Raw genomic sequence first — 25,206 nt, forward strand, 5'->3', positions numbered from 1 at the left:
ATGAGCCAGTCAAAAAACTTCTGAGAGCACGGCAGGTCCCATATGCACTAATATTCCCAGCCAAGTTGAGAATCCAATATGGAGGAAGGGCGCACTTCTTTGAAAATCCTGCTGCAGCCGAAGCCTATGTGGAAGCCACTATCCCGCTGCCCCCGCGGGGCCGAGGGCCGGATCTGAATGGAAGACGCCCGCCTGCAGTGGAGGACTGAAACTTGACTGAATAGCCCGGCAAATGCAAGTAATCTTTGATGTTTCGGAGGTGGTCGGCCCCGTAGGGCTCCAAGTAATCTACAGCGGGCCGTGAGCCCGGTCGGGTGGCCTCGTGACTGCAACGAAGCACCCTCAGGAATGTTCCTAACGGTTACTTGGGTTCATCGTCAAGTTGGGGTGGATGATGTGGGTGGAGGGGGGGATAGGGAATGTGGGGATGTTTTTCGGTATCGCAACCACCTAGACGAGTTTGGGCCTGGTGGGAAAGTTTGTATTGATGGATGTTGTAGGTTAATTGAAATGTGGTCTCGCAGACAATGGCGCTATTCAAAGGCTGTTTACTGGGGTTCACAAGGTCACTTCTATACAAGTACGATGTATATACATACCAAATGGGAGACGGACTACGGATAAGATTAATGTCATGGAACGCCCGAGGCCTTAATAATCCAATGAAATTCAGGAAGGTCGGTAATTATGTTACTAGACATGGGCCTCAAATCTTAATGCTGCAAGAAACACATGCACAGGGCCTGGTTAATGAGAGAATACTGGCAAAATGGGGCAAGTTGCGCTACTACACAGACTATTCATCACAGTCTAGGGGGGTTTGCACCCTTATACATAGCTCGCTGGGCTTTATAACCAAGCGGCACCTGGTGGATCCGGTGGGAAGGTATGTACTGGTGTGGGGGGAGCTAGCGGGGAAACATATAACCTTGTTAAACACCTATGGACCCAATCTAGATGACCCTGATATCTACATGATGCAACCACTGTTTTGTGGAGTGGGGACTTCAATGTTGTATTAGACCCTGGCTTGGATAGATCCGTCAAGGTGACTAGGCCACCTTCTAAGGCGGCACTAACTTTAAAGCAAATAATTTCGCAACTGTCTCTACAAGATGCCTGGAGGCTGCTCCATCCGGTCGATAAGAGGTTTACATTTTATTCTTCCGTACATGACAGTGAGTCACGCATAGATTATTGGTTTGTATCTTCGAATTTAACGCACGCCCTGCAGAACTGCGAAATTCTTCCTTGCACACTATCGGATCATTCCCTGGTGGTGCTGGAGATCACTTTGAAAGATGCCCCTAGACCAACAAGGAGGTGGAGAATGCCTAGAGACATACTGAAAGACCCAAATGTAGTTGAAACTCTATACACTGAAATCGCCAATTTTTTTACGGATAACGTTGGGTCAGTAGATCACATATCAGTATGGGAGGCTTTTAAAGTCTGGGTTAGGGGGGCACTGCTGTCCATGACCGCTGGTCTTCTGACGGGGTGCGCTGTGAACTGGAGAGGGTGGAGAGGGACCTGAACATACTGGAGGAAACCTATGGCCGCACACACGGTGGGGACACTCTGGCGGAACTCCACAAGTCCCTTCGAGATTTTGATCGGCTGGCAGCGAGGAAAGTGCAATATATAGCAGCCCTTACCCGGGCTCACAGATACGGGGAGGGTAACAAGGCAGGGAAAATGCTGGCCAACTCGGTAAAACATGAGAAACAAATTACCCGGATCGCAATGATCCAAACGGCACAAAATGAGATAATAACGAGCGAACAGGGAATAAATGACGAATTTGTTAAAGTCTACAAAAATCTGTATGCGAATAAGGATAGGAAATCCCCTGCTGAGACTAAAAACTACCTCGCTATGTTGGATCTCCCTAAACTCCCGGAGGAAAGCAAATTACTGCTGGAGCAACCTGTCACGGCAGAGGAGCTCACAGAGGCAATTAAAGAGCTCAGATCTGGCAAGGCACCGGGCTCGGATGGTCTGGGAGCTGAATTTTACAAAGAATTTCGGGAGGAACTGGTCCCCGTGCTGTTAGAGGTGTGGGAAGAGGCCCTGGGAAAACAAATATTGCCCCCGACAATGCGAGAAGCTATAATCACAGTATTGCCTAAACCCCGACGCCCGCCACAGGATATGTCTTCATACAGGCCCCTATCCCTGATAAAAGTAGATGCAAAAATCTTTGCGAAGGTGCTAGCAAATCGTGTATTACCCTTAATGCCCACGCTGGTTCACCCGGAACAAAGTGGGTTAATTCCCCAAAGGTCCACTGCCTTGAATCTGCGCAGGCTGTTCGGCATAATGTCCCAAATAAACCCCAATAAACAAGCAGTAGTGGTTTCCCTAGATGCCGAGAAAGCGTTTGATTCGGTTTCATGGGAGTACCTCTTCCTGGTGCTTGAGTCGTTTGGGATGGGCCCCTACTTCATTAAATATGTTAGGGTGCTATACACTGCCCCGGGTGCAAGGGTGTGGACGAATAGAACTATATCTGACCTGTTTGAGTTGGGCAGAGGCACCAGACAGGGGAGCCCTTTTTCCCCTATCCTTTTTGCTTTAACAATAGAACCCATGGCAGCGGCGGTGCAGTTGCGGCATGTAAACAAAGGTATAACGCTGAAAGGAGCCACCCTGGTAATATTGTATGCGGACGATACACTATTGTATGTACGCGAGCCAGACAAAAACATAGCCCCCATCATGGCAGACATTAGTGAATTTGCAGAATACTATGGATATACGGTGAACAATACTAAATCAGAAATGTTCCCGCTTACCCCCTCTACAAAATGCCCTGCCCTGACGTGCGGCCTTAAGTGGTCAGAGAGACGCATCAGATACCTGGGAGTACTGGTTTCAAACAGCAGGCAGACTCTATACTCTGATAACCATGACAAGGTGCTACAAACACTCCGCACCAAGCTACAGGTCTGGTGGCACCTCCCAATCTCATTGCAGGGTAGAATCGCCATTCTCAAAATGATTGTACTCCCCAAGCTACTATACTTATTTGTAAATATTCCTATATGGCCGGGAAAGGAGTTCTTCTCCAAGTTACGATCCATGGCAGTGTTGTTTCTGTGGAACGGCAAGGTGGCCAGGATATGCTGGGAAAAGATGACAGAACCGTACGAAACAGGGGGAATAGCAGCACCAGATTTTGAGCTCTACTGCACGGTGGTGCAAGCACAGTTTGCGAAACACTGGTACGATGAAGAGGACAACTCACCCCACACGTGGATAGAGGAATACACCACGGTACCCACAAACATCAGATCCGTTATATTTGATACGAGGCACAGAGATTCATGTGATTTTGACCCTGTGAGCTGCACCGTGAGGGCCAGGGGGGCTATATATAAAAAGTTGAAAGTAGAACTTCCATACAACCCTGAAATTCCGCTAAGGAAATAGCCAAATGTTCCTACATTTGATACCAGTATACAGGAGGCCTGGGACCCCGATATGGAGATGAAAGTGGGAGACATGTTCATAGATGGGAAGTTCGTAACCCTTGCAGTATTTACTAGTGGTGTGGGAGGAGGCCCACTCCGCACGTTACAGTACTACCGAATGAGATCTGCATATCAAGCGTGATGGCCATCCTTCCCTGATGAACCTCCCTCCCACCCATGCATACAATTAGTCACAACTCGGGGGGTGGAGGGGAGGGGGACTGGGAATCTCTAAACTGTATAAGACAATCCAAACCCACACCCCCACGTCCAATCGAGTGAAAGAGAAATGGGAAGAGGACATGAGAATACAGATACCTGAGGCCAAATGGGAAAGATATTGTGCACTTACAAAAAGGGTGTCCCTCAATGCGGGACTGCGCCAAATACAGTTTAAAATCCTTAATAGATTGCATTACACCCCTGCCAAAATCGCTAAGTTCACACCTGATGATCCAGGCAACTGCCCCAAATGCGGGACCCCCCAGGCGGGATCCTATCATATGTATTGGGAATTCCCGGTCGTGGCAAGGTTTTGGACGAGGGTTGCAACCATGTTGACAGACATCACGCAGATTTCCCCGTGTCTGACCCCACAAAAATACTTGTTTGGGGATATTGGGAAATGCTCTGAAAAGGTTAGAAGACTGTTCAATGTATCATGTGCTATTGCCAAGAAATGTATATTGCAAGTATGGAAAAGCCCGAACCCCCCCACCACGAACACTTACCTGCGAGAATTAACTTACATCAATGAATGTGAGGAACAGTACGTGCTAACTTTACCAAGTACGAGCCGACCAAAAGACATTTGGGGCCCTTTCAGGGCGTACCTATGCGATATGCTTTCGGACAGTGAAACAACTATGTAAGTTGTAGATTCTTAAACATTTGGTTGAAATATTGTTGTATGAAGGACCACATGTTGTGTTAATTGAATGCTGCTGTAACTGTTGAGACCATCAATAAAGAGATGTTTTAAAAAAAAAAAGAAAAGGAAGGCAGTCACCTTGGGCTATTATTTCTAGAGGCCAAACATCTCAAGTAATGGCTCGCCATTCTTGCAGATGCTGTGACAGCCTGCCTCTCACTGCTGTCTTGTGATGCAAGTCTTGTGGCGGTTGCTGCAGCCGCTGATGGCAAAGAGGCTGCAGCTGAAGTTGGCTTTGCACGTTTTCCTCGTCCACCGCGAGTGGCCTTTTTCTGGCCTCTTTGACTGGCCATTCCTCTCGCCTTTCCATATGAGAAGTAGCAACAATAGGATCGTCCCCTCCAAGATAGTGCTGGTGCACGAAAAGGCCGAGGTTGCCTAATAGCAGCTCCTAAAGACTTGGCAGGTGCTTTTGAGGTCTGCAACCTCTCAAGGCTCTCATCAGCCTTGCTGCCAAAAAGGCGAGACCCGTCAAAGGGCATGTTCAGAAGGCGTTTTTGTACATCTGGTGCGAAACCCGAATTCCGTAACCACACAAATATGCGCATTACCGTGCTAGTACCCATGGACCTGCTCATACTATCTGCAGTGTCCAATCCAGATTGAAGGGATTCCTCCATGGCCTCCTTTCCATCTAATGTGCCCGCATCAACAGACACATTATGTGCAACATATTATATTATCTACACCTTAAAATGAGACAGTGTTAGGTGCGCCCAACTGACTTTTGTTCGGGAGCGTGCCCCACCCCCTGTCATTCGCTTTGTAACTACAGCCATCGCATAACATCAGAAACGAGTTAGGACATTAGCTAATCCACCAACATGACACACACCTAAGTTTTCCCGGCTATTCGAGGCTTTACTGGCCACGGGCAAAACCTCATATATAATATGATTCGATACAATTTGAGATTTCAGACTTGCCCGTTCTGAGAGCGGGCCACATCACAATCTATATGGATTGGGTGTTGTGTTTTGAGTTACCCGACTCATTTTTCGCAGTTTTATCCAAGGGAGACGTTGCTAACACAACGTACTCCCATACCAAGATGGCCTCCTGGCAACACACTGTGCATGCGCGGGCGTCACCAGGCAACCATACAGTACACTACTAGTGTAGCGTTCGCGTGAGCGGCTTCGTTGCTGCGATACCGGCAACAGACAGGTGAGCGCTGCAAACTCTTTGAATAGGAAAGTGCTGCAGATTTTACAATTCCGCTATTCAGCGGCCCCTTCAGAATGTCACGGAGCTAACATCTAATATTTTGATGGGCAAGCCTTATATCGATCCCTCTATGGAACAGGAGCATGCCCGTATCACACAGCTTAATTAACACTTTGGATTTCCACTACGGTACACAAACTAGTGACATTTTCACTATGGAGCATTGTTAATAGCGAGTAGCCAATAATCTGCAGGGGGAACCGCAAATGCGGATACACCTCTGTGATGTGATCTAAATTCACATTAACACATCCCACTTTACTTTCAGACATTAGGTGTTCTTGCCACGCTGCACCGTGCAGCTACAAGCTTTGTAGAGTCGCTTTACTCCATAAGAGAAACCAACCCTCCATCTTAATCCAGACCAGTGACTGGGGACTTGGACTACTAGGATTTAGACACACACAATGGCCAAGAATTTAAGGTTAGTAATGTTTGGAGACACATGTTTAGCGGTACAATTAAAATTATGATTCAACAATAGAACATTAAAAAAGTCCTCAATATTTACTTTTAGGTTTCAACATGAGTGACAACATTGAAAATAGAATCTAATTGATATGGAATAATAGGCACTTGGCCCTGAAGATGGATTTTTTCCCGAAACGCGTTGGCACACACACAAAAAGGAGCCTATTAGAGTCAGACTATAGACTTTTAATGTTTAAGAGACATGTCTTTACCACAGTGTGATACTAACACTATTATGTACCCTACCACTACACCCTAAGTGGACTCTATGTACAAATTTGGTGATTGTAATAATTCTTTTGATTGTAAAAACATAATGCCAATGGTGCATTAGACGTTTGATTGTAAAAACCTAATGCCAATGGTGTATTAGAATTGACTTTCTTCGTCATTTACCATTCACTTTTATGTTGTTTACACTAAAAAATGAAAACTGAAACCAGTGTAGTGTCTGTTCTTGGGTAATAGATGCTACCACATATTTACAATTAATTGCACATTTGTGAATGAAATGTAATGATTATTTAAGTAAAATATTGAATTGATGTGATGTTAATGCATGTGGATTTCTGGTCTCAGAACTCCATTTCAAGAGTTGCCACAGGATTCATATCCCTATAGGAGTGCGACAGTGGGTCTCCTGTTAGCGACTAACAGGTTTTGCTCCACTCCTTTCCATCTTTAACAATGGCTAAGAATCCTTCCCTTTCGTCCCCTTCTGGTATGTGCTCTGCCACCATTGCAATGCACTCCCACAGAGTGTACAAAAACTTTGCCAAGGCACATGTGGAGTTGGCGGATTTTAACGCCATACTCCCAGCTGAAAATACCTTGCGTGCCCAGCCATCCACGTGCTCGACGTCCCTGTCCGGAGGGATAGAACCATACGCCATTTTATTTGAAGCTGTGGCTGCCTGGACCACCAGACTCTCGGGAGTGGGATGTTTAGACAGAGCCGGGGTTGCTACTGGCAGGGCAGTATTTTGAAGTAAGGGATTTATTCATTGGAGGAAGAATGTTTTGTGGGGCATTTCATCCTTTTTGGGGATTCGTCCGAGGATGAGGTGGAGGGGGACCGGTGGCGTCTTTTCTTTGATTTTTTCGTCGAAGACGACGAGCGATGGGAATTGCTTCGGTACCTGGACCGATGCCTTTCGCGTCGAGGAGACTTCGCCTCACGGGACCTCGACTCGATGCTAGAGGCTTTCCGGTCAGATTTACGACCTACCTGTAATTTTCCATTCCTTTCTCGCAAGGCCTTCCCTGTCATCGCCTGACACTTCGTACAGGCCTCCATGTCGTGGCCTTCTCCGAGACACCACAGACATTCTCAGTGCCGGTCCGTGATAGACATTTTTGAACCGCAAGATTTACACTTTTTGAAACCCGATTGCGGGGTCGTAGTCGGCGTCGATGACGAGGACATACCGATATATATCAGTATTATTCACTGCGTCACAGAACTCGAGGCGCGCCGAATCTCCGAAGCAACATGCACCGTGGAAAAACAGAACTGCGGCCAACGGGCGCCGCGCGTGCTATTTGTATACCCGATGACGTCATCCTCAAAGGAGGCCTTCGAGGGACCATCAACTCGAAGTCATCAACGTACGGGCACCCTCTGCCGACATTTTTTTCCGAAGCAGCTAAAGCTGGATAGAATACATCTAAGATGAGGAATACATTGGAGGACACAATCCACTCGAAACGTAGATTATGAAAGGCATATTTTTCATACCGCCACCCAAGACAAGGGCGAAAATATGGATAATTCTGTGACGCGATTGAGAAAATGCACAAAATACTGTCATTTTGATCGATACTCAACAGAAGAAGCACTCAAGTCACAAGCAATAGCGGACTGTGAGTCCCCTGAATTCCGAAAGAAACTGCGGCAGAAAATCAGAACAGTGGATGAAATCATACAACTAGCAAGCGCAGACTCTGCGCTATACTTGCAAACAGAGTCTCTCAGCAACATTAAGATAACAATCTGCAGCATCAGCAACGGTGTGCCCTATACGCATGCCAGGAGACACAGCAGAGAAAATAAAGTGCTACAGATGCAGCTATAAATTCCCACACGTTGGTCCATGCCCGGCGATAGGCAATCATTCTGACAAATGTGGTGGGGAGAACCACTTCCAATCTGTCTGCAAAAACATTAAACTCTTCCAACTAGCAGAGATTCCTGGAGACAAGATGGCCATCGCTCAAGACGAGAAAGCCTGCAACCCTGTACAAGGCGATCTCCCGCCACCAGCAGGCTTAGCTCTCAGAGTGAATCGAGAGAATGATCACAAAGAGACAGACGGTGTGAAAACCAGAGGGGTCACTCGAGTCACCAAAGGAGCAGACGAGATTTGTAAAAACAGCCCCTACATCACAAGATCATATACCTAGATGAACCTCCACAACGTCGACGAGACTCACACTCTTCTTCCTCCAGCGGAGACCGCAAGAGAGGATACGTCCACACCATCGGGAATAGTTGTCCTGCAGAATATAGTCTGACAATATTGCTACAAATAAATGGACAGAGTCGTGAATTTCTAATGGACACCGGTGCCACGGTAAACGTGATCAACAAGGACATGTATGAGTCTCTGACCACAAAGAAGGATTTACACTCTGATCTATCAATATGGATCGAATACACAGCTCAACTGTCAAGATATGTTTACAGCTACATGCCAATACAAAGACAAAAGTCTAAAGGTCAAAATAAATGTGATAAAAGAAGCGGTACCAGGGGGAAGCATACTCAGCTTCCGGTCAGCTATTCATATGGGTCTCATACATATAATGTACCAGATCATGTCTGCATATACCCTCAGCCCGAAGGAAATGATGCAGAAAATGTTTCTGTCACTATTTAAAGGTCTAAACTCCGTGGCAAACAAATCAAACTGCACATAAATACGCAGATTCAACCGATGGCTCAACACTACAGAGGCATTCCCCTCAATATCCAGAGACATGTAGAAAACGAAATGCAATCCCTGTTGGCACAAGATATAATTGAACCCGCATCAGGGCCCTCACCATGGGTATCCCCCATTGTGCCCGTTCCTAAAAATGACGACAAAACCAGCATCCTCATCTGTGTGGACATGAGGGCCCCAAATGTAGCCATAGAAAGAGAACGTCATCTTGCACCCAGGATGACGGACACGATGCATCTACTACATGGGGCAAAAGTATTTTCGAAATTCAATTTAAATAAGGGCTATCACCAGCTTGAACTGCATCCATCCTCCAGATACATCACCACCTTCTCAACGCACCTAGGCCTGTTCAGGTACAAAAGACTCAGCTTTGGAGTATCATCAGCAGCTGAAATATTCCAAAATGAGATTCATCAAGTCATAAAGCACATTCCACATTGTTTAAATTATAGTGATGACATTTTAATTTTCGGCACTACCCAAGAAACACATGACGACACACTAAGAATGTGTGCATGGCCCTTGAGGATGCTCACCTCACGCTCAACCCTGACAAATGCAAGATCAGCAAGTCGACCTTAAAATGTTTCAGACACAAATTCTCAAGCAACGGCCTGCAACCGGACCCAGAAAAAGTACAAGCACTGGTGGAGGCTCCCACACCCATATCCGTATCCGCAGTAAGATCATTCCTGGGAATGGCGAGCTACTGCACGCGATACATTCAAGACTTTGCATCCGTGAGCCCGCCCTTCCGGCTACTCACGGGAAAGCATCAAGACTTCTACTGGTCTGATGAGTGCGAAGCAGCCTTCCAGGAGATCAAGAAACCTACTGCGTCAGCATCCTGCATGGTGTACTATGACCCGGACTGCGACACAGAACTGACCGTTGATGCCAGCCCTGTTGGGCTAGGGGCAATATTAGCGCAGTCCAAGCCAGGAGCCTCACCCGACTCCCTGAGGTGCATCGTAGCATATGCCAACCGTAGCCTCTCATCAACCGAATGCGCATATTCACAACCGGAGAAGGAAAGCCTAGCAATTGTATGGGCATGTGAACACTACCACCTGTTCTTGTATGGAGGCTCGTTTACAATCCTCACTGACCACCAGGCTCTCACCACGATATAAGGAAAACCTACAGCTAACATGCCACCACGCATTGCAAGGTGGGGCCAGAGATTACAAGAAAACTCCTTCAAGATTATACACCAACTGGGGAAGGACAACAACCCAGCGGATTTCCTGTCCACATACCTGCTTCCTGGTCAGGCCGAACACAGTCCATCAAAGCAAACCAGTACATACACTACTTAATAAACAATGCACTTCCCAAGTTCATCCCAAGTGCTCAACTGGTAGAAGCCTTGAAGAGTGACCACCTAATTCAAAAAGTACAAGAATGCCTGAGGTCAAATCAGTGGCACGCAAAAGCCGACCGTGGGCAACCCTTGTCCTCAGCCGAAGAGATACACTTTCACACCTTCAAACTCATTAGACACACTGTCGACGTCTCCAGAAGGGCTCTTATCAAGGAAAATAGAATCGTCATTCCCACAAGCCTGCAAGAGCAAGTGAGTGCAAAAGCACACGCGGGACCTATGGGAATTGTATTGACAAGGCGACAGCTGAGGAACAAAATGTGGGTTCCCATGATGGACGAGAAAGTAGAAGAGCTACAGGGCAAATGCATTGCATGCAAGGCAGTCGCCCCACACACCTTTTTTAGAGCTTCTTAAAATGTTGTCAATGCCACTGCAAGTCTGGGAAGAGGTTGCCATTGACATGTTTGGCCCGTTGGCAAATAGCAAGTATGTGCTGGTAAACATCAATGAAATGTCTAGATTTCCGGAAGTGCATCTCATTCACTCGACCAGCGCCCAAGCAGTAATACCGGCGCTAGACAAGACTTTTGCAGACTATGGTATTCCGTCCACAGTAAAATCAGACAATGGCCCACCATTCAGCGGACATGATTTTGCCATGTTCGCGGAACATCTTGGCTTCCAGCATCGCAAGATCACGCCACTGTGGCCACAGGAACAGTGGAAAGGTTTATGGGTAAGCTGAAACGGGCCCTCCAAGTCTGCTCAGTTACCAACAGATCTTTCATGCAGGCAATATGCATGTTACTAAGGGACTGCAGAAATACCCCACACAGCTCGACGTAAGAGTGTCCCTCGGCATTGATGTTTGGACAAGTGGTAAGAACCACACTGCCACAAAATCCAAATGCTTTGCTCCCCAACACATACATCAACACCACAAGAACAAAGGACATAGAGAGCAAAACAAGGATGAAGACATATGTCACAAAAAGAGGAAAGCTAAACCCTTTCACATCCAGATAGGGGACCAAGTCCTGGTAGGACAAAGCCAGGATGCCAAAGACATCCTAAGTTTAAGCCTGAACCAATGACGGACACAAATACAAGGGTCAATGATAACCGTGGCAAGCCCACGGGGCACTATCACACGGAACTCATAATTTTTCCGAACTTTCAAAGGTGATAGAGGCCAGGAAAGCACCGACCCCATCAGGGAAGAAGACTCCTCAGATTTGGACTCTGAATACAGAGAAGAGGACAGAGACGCTGATAGTGACAGTGACTGCACCACAAGCGGAAGCCCGCCAGTACGCAGCCCCTCATGAAGAGTGGTGCGCAAACCCTCAAGGTGGATAGAAGAAATGAACTAATGAATCCCAAGTTTCATATTAAGGAAGGGGAATATGTAGTGTCCCATTTCTATTATTATGGAAAGGAGATGTGTCTCCTTTCTGGCGTTAGGCTTTGTGGGTTGCAGCAAGGTTTCCGGAAAAGCGCTAGTTCGCGCCTGATTTGTAAAGAGTTTGTAGCACATACGCTTGGATCCATGTCTTATTTACTTCATTGAAGTGTTATTCAATAAGGCCTTCATGTACCTGAATGAACATAACAGTGACCCCTCTTCTGAGGGGTCACCAGAGGAATTTACAGTTACTGACAGAAGTGCCAGCCAGCCACAGCGTCACTGTGGCTGGCTGGCACTTCTGTCAGCTTGCCTGACAATGGCGGACGCATCTCCCGTTGCGGCGGGATAATGTGTCCCTCCAATGTTGTGCTGGGGCTGAGGGGGCTCTGGCAGGGCCCAGCTCAGCCCCACTTTTGGAGACTGCCGGGCCCGTCCCCAGCTGGCCCCGGCCCAATAAAAGCAACACACTTTCATCTGATGGGGTAACTATTTTATTTAACAGACAACAGTTCCGAGGAATGTTAGCAATACTGGGCATACAAAGTGAAGCATGCAAAATCTTTTATATTTTAGGGACAATATCAGGCATCAGCAGGTATGCTGCCAACAATATAGTTTAGTGAACATGCAAGCTTTTAATCCAAGAAGGATTCTTACTGAGCATTTAATCTTTATCTCCAACTTTTATAGAGAACGTGAGGACAATTATGTCATCAAGTATAAACTCAACTGATTAGTGCTTTGATGGAATGCCATCCTGGTGACACTATCAACGCTATTTTTATATTCCCTATCCTTTATATATAACAGGCATGCTTGCACTGCTTGCAGGTGTGAGGAATAAGCTGGGTTATTTTGCTAGTGCATTTCACTTGGTGCACATCTGACTAACAACTAGTGCCAGGATTAGTTATCAAGGTATATCCACCAGTGATATCAAACACTCCGTAGTTATGGACTATCACTTGTACACCTTTATAGCCATAAGGTGAACCAAGGGATAGGCTTTGGAGTTTTGTGGACACAATTCGAGTTCACGCACTTGCATTTGATTTAATACTTGGAAGGTGTTGGTCTCAGTTGGCACTAGTGACTAAACGGCAATGAAGACATGGATCAATTAAATTAATTATCAGTTGAATTCTCCTTTTCCTCACCTTTCCCCGATCCCTCTTGTGCTTTTTTCCCTCTCCTCTGACCATTCCGTGTTTTACAATTATGTACATGCATACGGCGTGTTTCCTTAGATTTTTTTCATTTATTTGAAATATAATTGGATTTTGTTTAAAACTTTTTCTCTTATGAATATGGTGAATATACATGCTGTGGAAATGACAACCTGGCATAATAATTATATCATGTTAAACTATGTATTAAGCCCTGATGAGGACCTCATGGAGGTAGAAACACATGTTGGAACTGTGTGTCCAAAGAACATTAAAACATTTTGAATAGTTAATGTTGAGCATCACTTAATCTAGTTTTCCATCAGTGTGATTAAGTAACCCTAGGTTTGAGATTTTGAATTTGATTCTTGTTTTTGGGAGATAAGGAGCGCATGGACATAGCTTAATGAATGTTTAGTTTTGTATGGCTTTGGGCTTAGGCCCGTCGCTACACTCCCTGCTAGCACCCTCCAAGCAATCTATAGTTTTGAAACAAACACAATTAGAGTGAATAGATAAAGTTTGGGAGATAGCCCGACTCGACAGTAGCCCAAACAGTATATTTCTAGGGCCAATGCATGTTCAAACAAGAACTGTGTAATCTGAGATGATGGCTCTAATGAGACGGAAATAGCACCTAGTGGCATGTAAGGCTCCACCTTGACCCAGAGGACATCTTTTTGCTAAAGTGAGACTGGTCAATTTGACAACAACATACATAGAGCAGCATTGACAATTACAGCACCACAATTGCCCTTTCCTTCCAAGGTGGAATGAAATTCATTGCAGAGACAGAATATGTGAAATGTTAAAGAATACAGCACTCTGACATCACACCACAAGAAATTGCTACCACACAGGTTTGCGGACCTTCATAGACAGCATTCACCTAAATTATTTACAATGTTTTGATCATTTAATCCAGAGGGGACCGTAACAGCCTCCAGTACAGCTATGTGTATAGCCTTCCATGATGAACAGACATTTTAGAAATTATGAGATTACATTTGGGAGATTCAGAGATTTTGCGAAAGGGTGTAAATAGAAGCGCTCAGAATGGATGGCGGTGTAGATTCGTTTTTATGGACAATTTTAGCATCATTTTATAATGTCAATCATTGACTGAGTTTACATATTCTTGTGCTGTTTAAATAACTAGAAGTCCCAATTGCCTATGGTCAGCACTGTGTTTGTCATGCTGGTAAAATTCACTAGAAGTACCCATAGATTGTATTCATGACTTTCTTTAGATACAATGCAGCTTGTCACCAAAACATTTACCAACGTGTTCAGATCAAACACCACAACTCTCCACAAATCTGCCCTTTTTCCACTAAGATTGATGTCATGATAAAAGTTTGAGAAAGAAAAGAAACTGAGTGAATATTGAACATATGTGACCTCACATCCACTAAAGTATGTCCTGATATGTGCTTTATCTCCAGCCAAAGGAATGCAGTCCAAAGCGTCCTGTCCTGACCTGACGTACCAAGCATGCGTCCTGATAAAAGGGAATGGAACACAGTCTCTAAATGTGGTAGTGAAAACATCTAGGTGTTTTGAGAAATACCTTTGGCTGCCCTCTGGGGCATGGAGAGGACACTCACAAACGCCTTGGACTATTGTTGTTAGGAATACACACCTTGGGATGGCCACAGATACGGTAAAAGCCAACTGTTCCTCCATGGAAGCAGAAACACCACAGACTGTTGTCAGGACACTTGTAAACACAACTGTCTCTGACCAAGCCAAACATGATGGCCTGATAACATACACAACACCAAGAAAACACTGTTGTGATTACAACTGTCACTACCTGGACCTGCATGAAGTCATATGCATGATGACTTGATAAAATCCAGAGCAACACATACAAGCAACCTTGTGGTTGTCCTAACATTTTTGTACACACAGCTATCTTTGCCTGGAAACAATGTATATGCTGCGACAACCTGGAACTGGAGTAGCCTATACAGGCCTTATAAAAAAAAGCTTTGTGACAATAAGCCATTTCCATGGCAGCCATGTGTTTGTTTAAAGTTCCAAATCCACTGGTTGTGTGATAACGACCCGTGGCCCACATTAAAGGCCATTCCTTTGCTCTGTCTTATTCACTTGAACAGCAGGGCTGTTGGTATAGGTAGTGCCCTCCAACATGGCATTATTGCTCAAGACAAACTGATGAACACCATTTACAAATTCCAGGGCAGGAGAAAGAAATGGGATTCATCCTGCAGATAGCACCTGTTCATGAGAATGGTTTATGTCAGCATTTCAAAAAGTAGTTAGTCAAATTAATCACAAACATTTAAATATATATTACTTACCGAAAGTTCAAACAGCTCCTGGGAAAACAAGCAGAAATAATGTTAACCTTTAGAGGCAGTTCACAATTTTAAATGTTAGCTTATTATTGTGCACTCAGCATTATCAATCTAAACATTTGTGTGAAGATAGGAGCTATATTCTTTGGGAGATGAATACAGGATTTAACATACATCTAAGTTCCTGAACCTTTTGCAGCATTATATAGTGGTGCCAAAGCACAAGTAACTGTAAAAGGGTTAACATCTGATTAATTTGTTATTAAAAGAGGTACGGATTAGGGATGTTCGTTGTCCCCCTTACTTGGTTGGTCTCTTTATTGAACCTCTAGCCATTTTGATTAGAGACAATCCTAATATTAGATGAATTGAGAATGGTAACCTGCACTTCAAAGGTCATGCTTTATGCATATGACCTTTTGGAACTGCTGTCTGATCGAGAATGCTCCTTTTACTGTGTGATGGATGTGTAGAATTCATTTCGAAGGGCGTCCGATTATAAAGTTAATGCCTCAGAAACTGACATCTTCCACATCACGATTTCATGCCATAGAGGTTTCTTTGGTGTTGCTCGTAATAGATGTGCCAATAAAGGTTTTAGAAATTTGGGAATCCAAATTACCAGAAATATTAACCAAATGTTAAAAAATAATAGTCGGATAAAACCTGTAGAGATAACTGCATTGTGCAACAAATGGAAAAGTCGAATATTATGCTTTGGAGAAAATGAATGCTATTAAATGACTTTGGTCCCTAAATTGTTGTATATATTTAGAATGTTTGCACTGCCGGTGATGATATCAGAAATATATTAAGTAATTAGAAATGTTTTGTGAGGCGAGGGTTTAACAGCAAAAAGACCCCACTAGATGTTATTCAAAGCCCAGTGCAACCGAGAGGCTTCGGTATCCCACATTAAAAATGTATCATAGGGCGCACACATGTATCATAGGGCCCACTGCACTACTGGCTCATTGCAGATCTGGTAGATAATACAAACTGGGTTCACACTGAGAGAAGTGTTGCATGTTCGATTCCGCTAGATAAACTACTTTACGTGGATAGGAAACTTGCAGTTGCTACTACATCTCCACCTATTAGACCTGTAATTCCCAGTGCTTCCAGATCCTGAACTTTCGTGGCATACAGTCCTCTTTTTATGCCCTTGGACACACTGTGGAGCTTGGAACTTAAAAACCCCTTTCTGTCAGCGGAGCGGCGCAGAGTTGGTGCAGAGTCTCGTGAGTCTCTGGAGGCTCTCTATGCTCGAACAGCACCGTGCCATTTCTTATGGAACCTGAGAGGCTGTCAATGTGAAAGCCACAACAACCGCTTACACGTCTGCAACTATGGCGCAGAGGGAAAGGTGGAGTCTGTAATTAAACTGCTCTCTCAAGTCGGCCAGAAGTTATTATCAGAAGACCTCAAGCAAGAAAGTCTACTTGCATATCAGCCCCGCAGCATGTACACTGAAAGCACCTAGCTATTATATGCATAACAGGAGCGCGAGTGCAAGAGAAAAACATAATGCGAGAGTTAGCGCTTCACTTAATCAAATTGATAACTCAATAATAGGCGAATTGAGAGTCAGTGATAGCTCACTCCTCGAAACTTCCTTCGTGGCTACGGCTGAGCCATCTGCTCGGGCCACGTCGGTAGACATGAGCGGCGAGGTAAGACCACTCTTCGCCGGCGCACCTTCTATGCTTGCTGCGAGGGGGGCGAGGCTGGGCAGGGTAACGATTAGAGACAATGGCACTCCCAGTGTAAATTAACTGGAGGATGCATAAGTGAGCAGGACCTTCCCAACGTTACGTATTCTGGCTTGGGATGCAACGCAACAAATCCAACTGTCCTTGATGTTGCACAACGACCCGGACTGTAGAACACAACGCCTAACTTCATAAAGCACAAGTGCTTGGTTGGAGTGTGCGGCTTGTCCGCTTAAAGCACCGTTGCGTGACCAAGAGATGCAAACCGAAATGGTAACAAAAAAGACTTCCGCGCTGAATGCTGAAATAATGAGGAGTGTGGAAATCTGTCTGATTGTTCAGCAAACTATCCCTACAATTGAGACCTCAAACAGTCATTGCGAGGATGAACACTTTGAAAATAAACTGCACGCAGAGTCAGATGAGGAGGTCCACTCCGTGTCACTGGAAAACGAGGAACAAACCGTGAATGCAAAAAACACTAAGCGGAGTGAAACAAATCCAAGCACAGCTAAAAGACGCGACTCCCTGGCAGTTGTGAACAAACTCCTGAGCAAGATCTGACAGATCTGAATGGGTCTTTACTCTCTAAAACTCCCAGCCCGCGCCTTACAGCTGACCAGGTCAAAAGGCCATTCGACAAATAAGACCCCTCCAGTTTCCGCCAAGGATACTAACATCTGGCACCAATGGCCAACCAGTGCCAGGAAAAGAAGACGGGTGGATTCTAGCCCGTCTCCTCCAATAAATTGTTCACAAAACAGAAGTAGCGTTATACACTCCTTGACAAGAACCCCAAGTAAAAACATCTCAAAAGCACTGAGGGCAGAAGAATTCAATGGCACTTCCTCAAAGGATGAGACCTCTCAGGATTCGTCTTTTATGGAACTTGATCATACGAAAATAAGCTGCTTCCATTACAAAACCACCACAAACCAAGGCAGGAGTGACACCCATGTGCAAAATCTGATTAAAGAGGCCCTAAATGATCTTAGACCGTTTGTCATATCCTTGTTAACAATAGCCATGGCCCCAATGCTCAAAATGTACGAGCAAATCAATGAACACAAAGGATTTGTCGACTTTGTCCGCACTTATGAATTCCAAACTGTTAAGTGCTGAACATGAAATTGATCCTTTGAAGTCCAAAATATGGGAAAATATAAGAAGAATCGACAGCTCTTTAAAGGAATTAGTGGACCAAAAACGTAACAGCGAGGATAAAAGATTACTAGCTGAAGTGGCTAGAGAAGCCTTGGACCTGCTAAAACAATCAAAAGTTAAGAAAAGAATATCAACTGACTTCCTCCGCAACCTCCTTTCAGTCGGATAACAAAAATCTGGCCCTCACGAAAGTACCGTCCAATGAGAGCTCCTGTAGAGTCACTGAGCCTCATGACATACAGATTGCGTGTCACTTACAGCCTTCAATGGGCATGTCAATGCCCACAGCCTTACTCCCGGCCTCTGTACAGCTAGACCATGACAATGCTATTCACGCTCTATATGAAAGACATGAAGCCTCTGAGCTGAACAAATTGGACGAGTTTCTCACAAATCCGCAAGTGCAGAATCAGATAATTCACCTTGATTACATTAGCAGTGAGAACGAACTAAGCAATGGCTCCGAGCCGGAAGTGAGTAAATCTCTTCCCTCAACAACATCAAATGGTGAGGGTTTCATAGGCTCTCCAGAAATCAAAGATCAAGCAGATGTTGCCGTTAAGGACAAAACCTACTCGATATTCCAAAAAACTCAGAACATGGAGCCAAATCCACCTCAAGGAAAAAAAAAATTAAAAAAAATCAAATCAAAAATGCAAAAGGAAACGTAACATTGGTTCAAGGAAATTCCTTAGAAATCTAAAGTCAGTAAATGTGTTTGTAAACACGGAGCAACCCAATGCCAACTGTAAGAAGGATGTGCAAACAGCGAAACCCACTACCAAGGCTAATACTAAACGCCTCACCGTCCTGGATGAAAGTGTGGAGAGTGCCCACAGTGAACTAATGAATCTCTCGATATATGAAGATGAGGTTGATTTTAACAGAAGTGACGAAGACACTGATGCTGTAAACATAGACAAACCTGTGGGAGGACCTTGCGAGGAGATTCAAACATCAGCCTTAATTGGAGGTCATATAGGACTTCGGAGAGTCTGCCAACTGATCTTACCTCCTAATGACATTGAATCCACAAAGCCAGGAGAGCAGAAATCCAACTTTGACCATGGACGATAAAAGAAAGCGATTGGCTGCCTTGAGATGTCCCTCCGAAATTCAAACTGACAGAATCCTCACGAAGAGCGATTCGCATGGAGGGCCTTCAAAGTTTGCATCACCAAAATGTGGCTGGTTGCCAAGTAAAGACGCAATTTAACAAGTGTGAGCACACACACAAAACACCAACAACCAGTAAAGACAGAAATCGAGGGGCTTTGAACCAAAAAAAAAAAAAAAAAAAAACCTGAACTGAAAATCACACAATATCGGCAAAATAACATCTGATCCTAGAACGAATTTTGGATACAAAAGACGGCCTGACACTGAATAGAAACAATGTGTTACGGCTTCTACATCATGTCCCGGGACTAAGGTCCATAGAGTCCAATGATATAAAAACTGTTGAATTCCTCAATGATCAACACAATGACAAAGTTCGGCTTCACATAGATTCTAGATTAATCTGCGACCTTCTACTAAATGCAGTTCCATTCATCTTGCCATTGGGGTTTGACATTCATGAGGAATTCGTAGTTTCATGGGAAAGCAAAGTGTCCAAGGAAACTCTAAATGAGATTGAAAGTGACAGGCAGAATAATGTCAAGATCACCTTCAACACTGCTCCATCTGCTGATCAGAATGCTAGAGAGGTGGAACTAAATGAGGTATGCAGAGATCGAAAAGAAGCATCCAAAAACGACTGCCGGGACAGTACCACTCTAGGAGAACAAATAAAAATCACGATCCAAGGGAATGCAAACCCTATGGGAAGAGAAAATGCTGCAAAGGACTAAGCTCCTGAGAATGACAATCCCACAAACTGGAATTGGCTAGCAGGAGTGCTGGGAGGCCAATCTAGCTAATGCCACATCGGGCTGGAAAGCCCAAATTTTAACATCTTATCCTGGAACACAAGAGGATTTACTCACCTGTTCAAGGAATCCATAAACTGGGTGGACAACCTTACCATTATATGTTTACAGGAAACGTGGATGGCCTATACACTCCCATGTCAGTTGATTTTCAAGTGGCCTCAAATCCGGCTATAACAAGAAAAAAGGAACGTCCATCTGCTGGCTTACTGGCTTTGGTCAGGAAAAACTTGGTATGGAAAATCATAAGTGCAACAAATCACACGCCATTTATACAGCATACTGTGGTGGAAGCAAAAAGCATGTTAAATTAGATCACAATTAGATTGGATCTCATCAACGTATACTGGCATCACAAAATGGCGGGTACGAACAAATTTATGAAGATTGCGCATGACCTGATAGACGATATTAATAGCGCTCAGGACTCAGCCAACATAATATGCTGTGGTGACCTCAATTTAAGCTGTATAAAAAGGACCAAAGACGACCCTGGAACTCAAATTGCCGCACAAAGATTGGCCTCAAAATGGTGCTCTGCCTTGGAAGAAACATATCAATGGTAAATGGCAATATTACAGGCGATATTCCACTCAAAAAACCTGGAGATGCAGAAATTAGGACTCTACTATAGATTACTACTTTGTCTCGGAAAACCTAAGTCGCTGGGTGACTTTGCTGAAAATTACCAGTTCATCATGTAGCGACCACAGCCAACTCAAGATGACCATGCACTCCCTGGAGATTAAAAAGATCCCGAATTGGGCGCACCAGGTTGTAGTGGAACCTAATAGATCACGATTAAAAATAAAATCAGATGATGTTAAGGTAATCACAGAACTATATTGCAAGAGCCTAAATGGTCCAACAGAGAAGAAAGCGGAATACACTCACCTGCTGCAGCAGTTTAGGATTGTACATAATGGATCCAAAAGATGCACGTTTAAACCAAAGCATCAATATGACAAAAAACTAGTTAAAAGAAAACAACAGCTACGAAAAGAACTTCGACAACATGACAAGTTAAAAAAGGACCTGCAACATCTGGCAAAAAAATCCAGCAAACAAAAATATAAAAATTGGCTAATCTCTCATAGGTCCATCCTTCAACAACAAGATGCTGAAACAATACCATCTACTCTCTATAATAAGTCGTCATCGGATTTCTGGAAACTAATAAACAACATTGACTACCAGCAACAAGCAATTCAAGCGAACATGGTGAGTGAAATTCAATGGGTCAAGCACTTTGAAGCAGTGTATGCGAAGAAAGGAATAACACCTGTTACGAATCTACCACAGATGGCCAAATGGGAACTTTAATTTGAGATAGAGAGAATACTACAGAGTATCCAACGGAGTTCCTCTTCGCGGACCCCGGGACCAGATGGATTAATAAACTGGGCCGCATTCTTAATGAAGTTGTTTACAAATATTGCAAATGAAGGGAAAATTCTGCTAAGTTGGAAAACCGCAATAGTGATTCTGATTTTTAAAAAGGGCAATAGAGCAGAGCCCCTAAATTATAGACCTATCACATTACTAGAGGTCCTTGGTAAAATCTTCGCATCCCAACTGCAAAAACAACTGCTGAATTGGATCAAAACAACTGATCACCTGGATTGTCGGCAGACTGGCTTTGTAAAAGGCGTGGGGTGTGGATTAAACTTGATGATCCTAAACATGCTCAAAATGGAAGCAATCAGAATGGATAAAAAGATCTATCTTGCATTTGTGGACTTATCACAAGCATTCGATAGTATCGACAGAGTTACTATGGAAGAAAATGCTTGCATGGAATTGCCCGAATAGCTTACTAATGGCCATCAAAGCACTGCACTCTGATACTGAGATAAGGGTGAGATTGGACCAAAAGGGCTCCCTATCCGAATCTATTAAAACCTTTCGTGGAGTAAAAACAGGGATGCCCATTGGCCTCGATAATATTTAATCTCTTTATCTCTGACTTGGGTGAAGTATATGTAGGGGCAAATGTGTTCCCGCCAAAGATCAATGGAACCAAAGTTAATTGGCTACTGTGCGCATATGACCTGGTCCTGCTGGACCCGATACCCATAGGTCTACAGCGCAAGCTAAACATCCTTGACCAATAGATCCAAAAAAATGGCCTGTGTGTCAACGCAAGAAAATCTGAAATATTGATTTTACAAAACTTGCAAAAGAACAGACAAACATCTGGGAAAAAAGGTTTGTTTGGAAAATGGCCAATGAAACCATCGAATTGGTAAAACAAACTACCTATCGAGGCATGTGCATCAGATCTAGCCTTAATGATGCCCCATGGGTAAAAAAAATGAAGGACAAATGCAAACAACTGAGAGCTCAAGCCTGCATTTTGAAAAGAAAATTTGATAAACACTCACTGAAACCAGTCTTGAACTTTTATAAACAGAAGACCATCCCGGCATTGATACATGGTGCAGACTGTGCATTTGGATGTCCAGCAGAATTCTGGACCTCGATGGAACAATCATTCTGGTCAAAAATCTTGAGGCTCCCATGAGGTGTCCCCACTGCATGTATAAGATATGAGCTTAGTCTCCTATCCATCAACGTAAGGATAACGTGGAACTCCCTTAATGAATATCGCAAAATGACTGCAGAGAAGGTAGATCCACAATATGCAATTCTCAAAAATCCATCCACTGGCAACCACGATAGTGCGGTAACACAGTGGGCCCAACGTTGTGAAAAGACACTGGCTGACCTTGGGGTCAACAGAAGTCTTCTACAAAACAACCCAAATAAGGTCAAATCCATGTTATGGTCACAAGACTAGATAGCTATGGGTGAGACACGCGCCAAACACTGTCATGAAATTGGCCCCTGCCGAAGCCAGGAAACTGAACAAGATTCAGCCATACCAAGAAAAATGTCCAGAAAGTGTTTGCAGGGCCCTCTTTATAAACCTTCGCTTAAATCAACTTCACACAAGAGAAAACTACAAAAGACGGAACAGCACCTTCAATATGATGTCTTTGAGAGAAAAATAACGAAACTTTGAAACACTTAACTCTAACATGCCCAAATTTAAGACAAGAACGGACTAACCGCCTTGGAAGGTTTATCTTAGCAAGACCGTCATGGAGTGCTGATGACTGGTGGTGTGAGTTATTCCAAGACTAGGACCGAAAACTATGGAATTAACCTTCCTTTTAGAGAAAAGAATGGAAAAACTGTTAAAGGCAGAAGCTGACCTTAAAACTTAAGCAAGAAGACTTGTGGTATTACATGAAGCAATTATGGAAATTTGTGATGGAAAGCCAACTACTTTTTTTTAAATTCATTTGTGTGCTTTTTTCTCTTTTTCTTCACTGTTACACTTTTGTCTATTCTCCCTTAACTGAGAAACAATACGTTGACTTGTTTTTTTTTTTTTCTTTTCTTAATTTCGCTTTTTAGAGGTTTGTAACAAACCCATTATTTAAAAAAAAAAGTTTTATTGAATGGAAGAGTGGTAACCAGCTTAAAAGGTTAGTACATTCTTTGTGAGGACTCATGGCTCCGGAAAAAAACCTGCACTGACAATCACACGCTCTGTTAGGTAACTTTTTCTAAAGTCCAACTAAGGGCTTCATAAAACCATATCTGAGGCAGTACAAAACCTCCACTCTTACCACAGTGCTGTACCACCTGAGAACATTTGGTAGCGTAGACAGAGCAGCCAGGCTTATCTTAGGAGGGAGAGCGGGCTGTAGCTTAGTACTAAGAAATTGTTGCATACATATGGTCCAAAGAAACACTGAAACACTATGTATTGTAAAACTAAATGGTCCATTTAAATACATATAGGCCAAGATAAATCTTGGGGAAGTACTATAACATATCGTATCAACATAATTATCAAATAATATAAAATACAAGCAGCACTTTTTCAGGTGACTGCTTCAATAGTAGTGGCTTGAGCCAGCAATTGTTACAAAGGGATTACAACAACTAGCACAGTAACATTTAGTTAAAAAGTCATTCTGTGGCGACCACTAGGGGGCGCGGGACAAGATGGCTGCTTAGGCTCGCAGCTCCCGATCCCTCCAGCAAAACAGAGCGCATACTGAGAATCTACACCTGAGAATAGTGCCTCCAAACACATTTGTGAAGTGAGGGTGGCCTCGGGGGCTTGTGCGTTCAAAGACAGAGCCGGAGGCACACAGGGAAGGGGAGAAAACGGTGAAGCCTCCCAACAAGGAACATGACGAGGAGGCCCTCACCCCCGGCAACTAGGATCGCATAGCAGAGACGCACCCTGCAGCCGCGGAGCAGAGGACGCAAGAGGAGCCAAGGAAAATCAGAGACCCCAGGGAGAACAGGACGGCCCAGTGGGTACCTCCCATATAAGTCGCTCCACGGCAAAGACTCCCACACAGTGCACCGGAGGAGCAGCCTTCCGAAGAGCGGTGAGCAGTGACATTTGGCAAAACAGAGAGGACCCGGAACAGAGGCCGCTCGGGAGGAGCCATCGACCACCGGGACGAAAGCGGGCCACCTGGCTCGTTGGAGGAGAGCCCCCACGGTGGATAGAGAGGCGTGAGCACGAGGGAGAAGCCCAGAGTTGACAAGGAGCACTCCGCCCAGAGCGCAAGGTACGTCCGGACCCCCCCTAATGCCACGACACCAAAGCCGTACGGGCTGCGAGCGTGAGGAGACCGGGGAGTGAAAGGAGCCCAGGAGAGAGAGCCAGGGTGCAACTGAGGTGTGCTGCCCACCCAGAAGACTGGACGGTTACCCAAAATACGAGAACAGAGGGGGTCTAGTGCCTACTCCCTGGGGGCCAAATGTTCCAGGACTGCGCAATAGAACGGATGATCACGCCGCACATACCACCTAGAGCCCCAAGCTGATGAGAGCAACACCAGCGGGCAAGGGAAAGAGTCGAGGCCAGAGACTATAAAGAGGTCCCACCAGAACTGGGTGGGCAGTGCACGCAAGGTGCCGCACACCAGACCATCAAGAGCCCCTCGTGGTATAACACCACAATGAGATGAAGGCCGGAAATGAGGCAAAAGGACAATGCTTCTGCGGAAACAAGAGGCCAGAAGACCAACCTAGGAGGTAAAAACGCTTGATGGGGGGAAAGTGGGATAGAAAAGAATAGAGGAGTGG

The 25,206-nt window shown here is 44.6% G+C and overlaps 1 protein-coding gene across 2 annotated transcripts in view; it reads right to left on the bottom strand.

The window, feature by feature from the left end:
- ATP13A3 (ATPase 13A3) overlaps positions 1–25,206 on the bottom strand; it is a 1,430,808-nt gene that overhangs the window by 523,589 nt on the left and 882,013 nt on the right. For both annotated transcript variants that reach the window (XM_069618570.1, XM_069618569.1), the window contains exon 17: positions 15,282–15,299. In XM_069618570.1, the coding sequence (XP_069474671.1) occupies positions 15,282–15,299 (18 nt within the window). The remainder of the gene's footprint in view (positions 1–15,281; positions 15,300–25,206) is intronic.

Source organism: Ambystoma mexicanum, chromosome 10 (genome assembly GCF_040938575.1).
Source record: "Ambystoma mexicanum isolate Mex_15411 chromosome 10, UKY_AmexF1_1, whole genome shotgun sequence".
NCBI classification, from domain to species: domain Eukaryota; kingdom Metazoa; phylum Chordata; class Amphibia; order Caudata; family Ambystomatidae; genus Ambystoma; species Ambystoma mexicanum.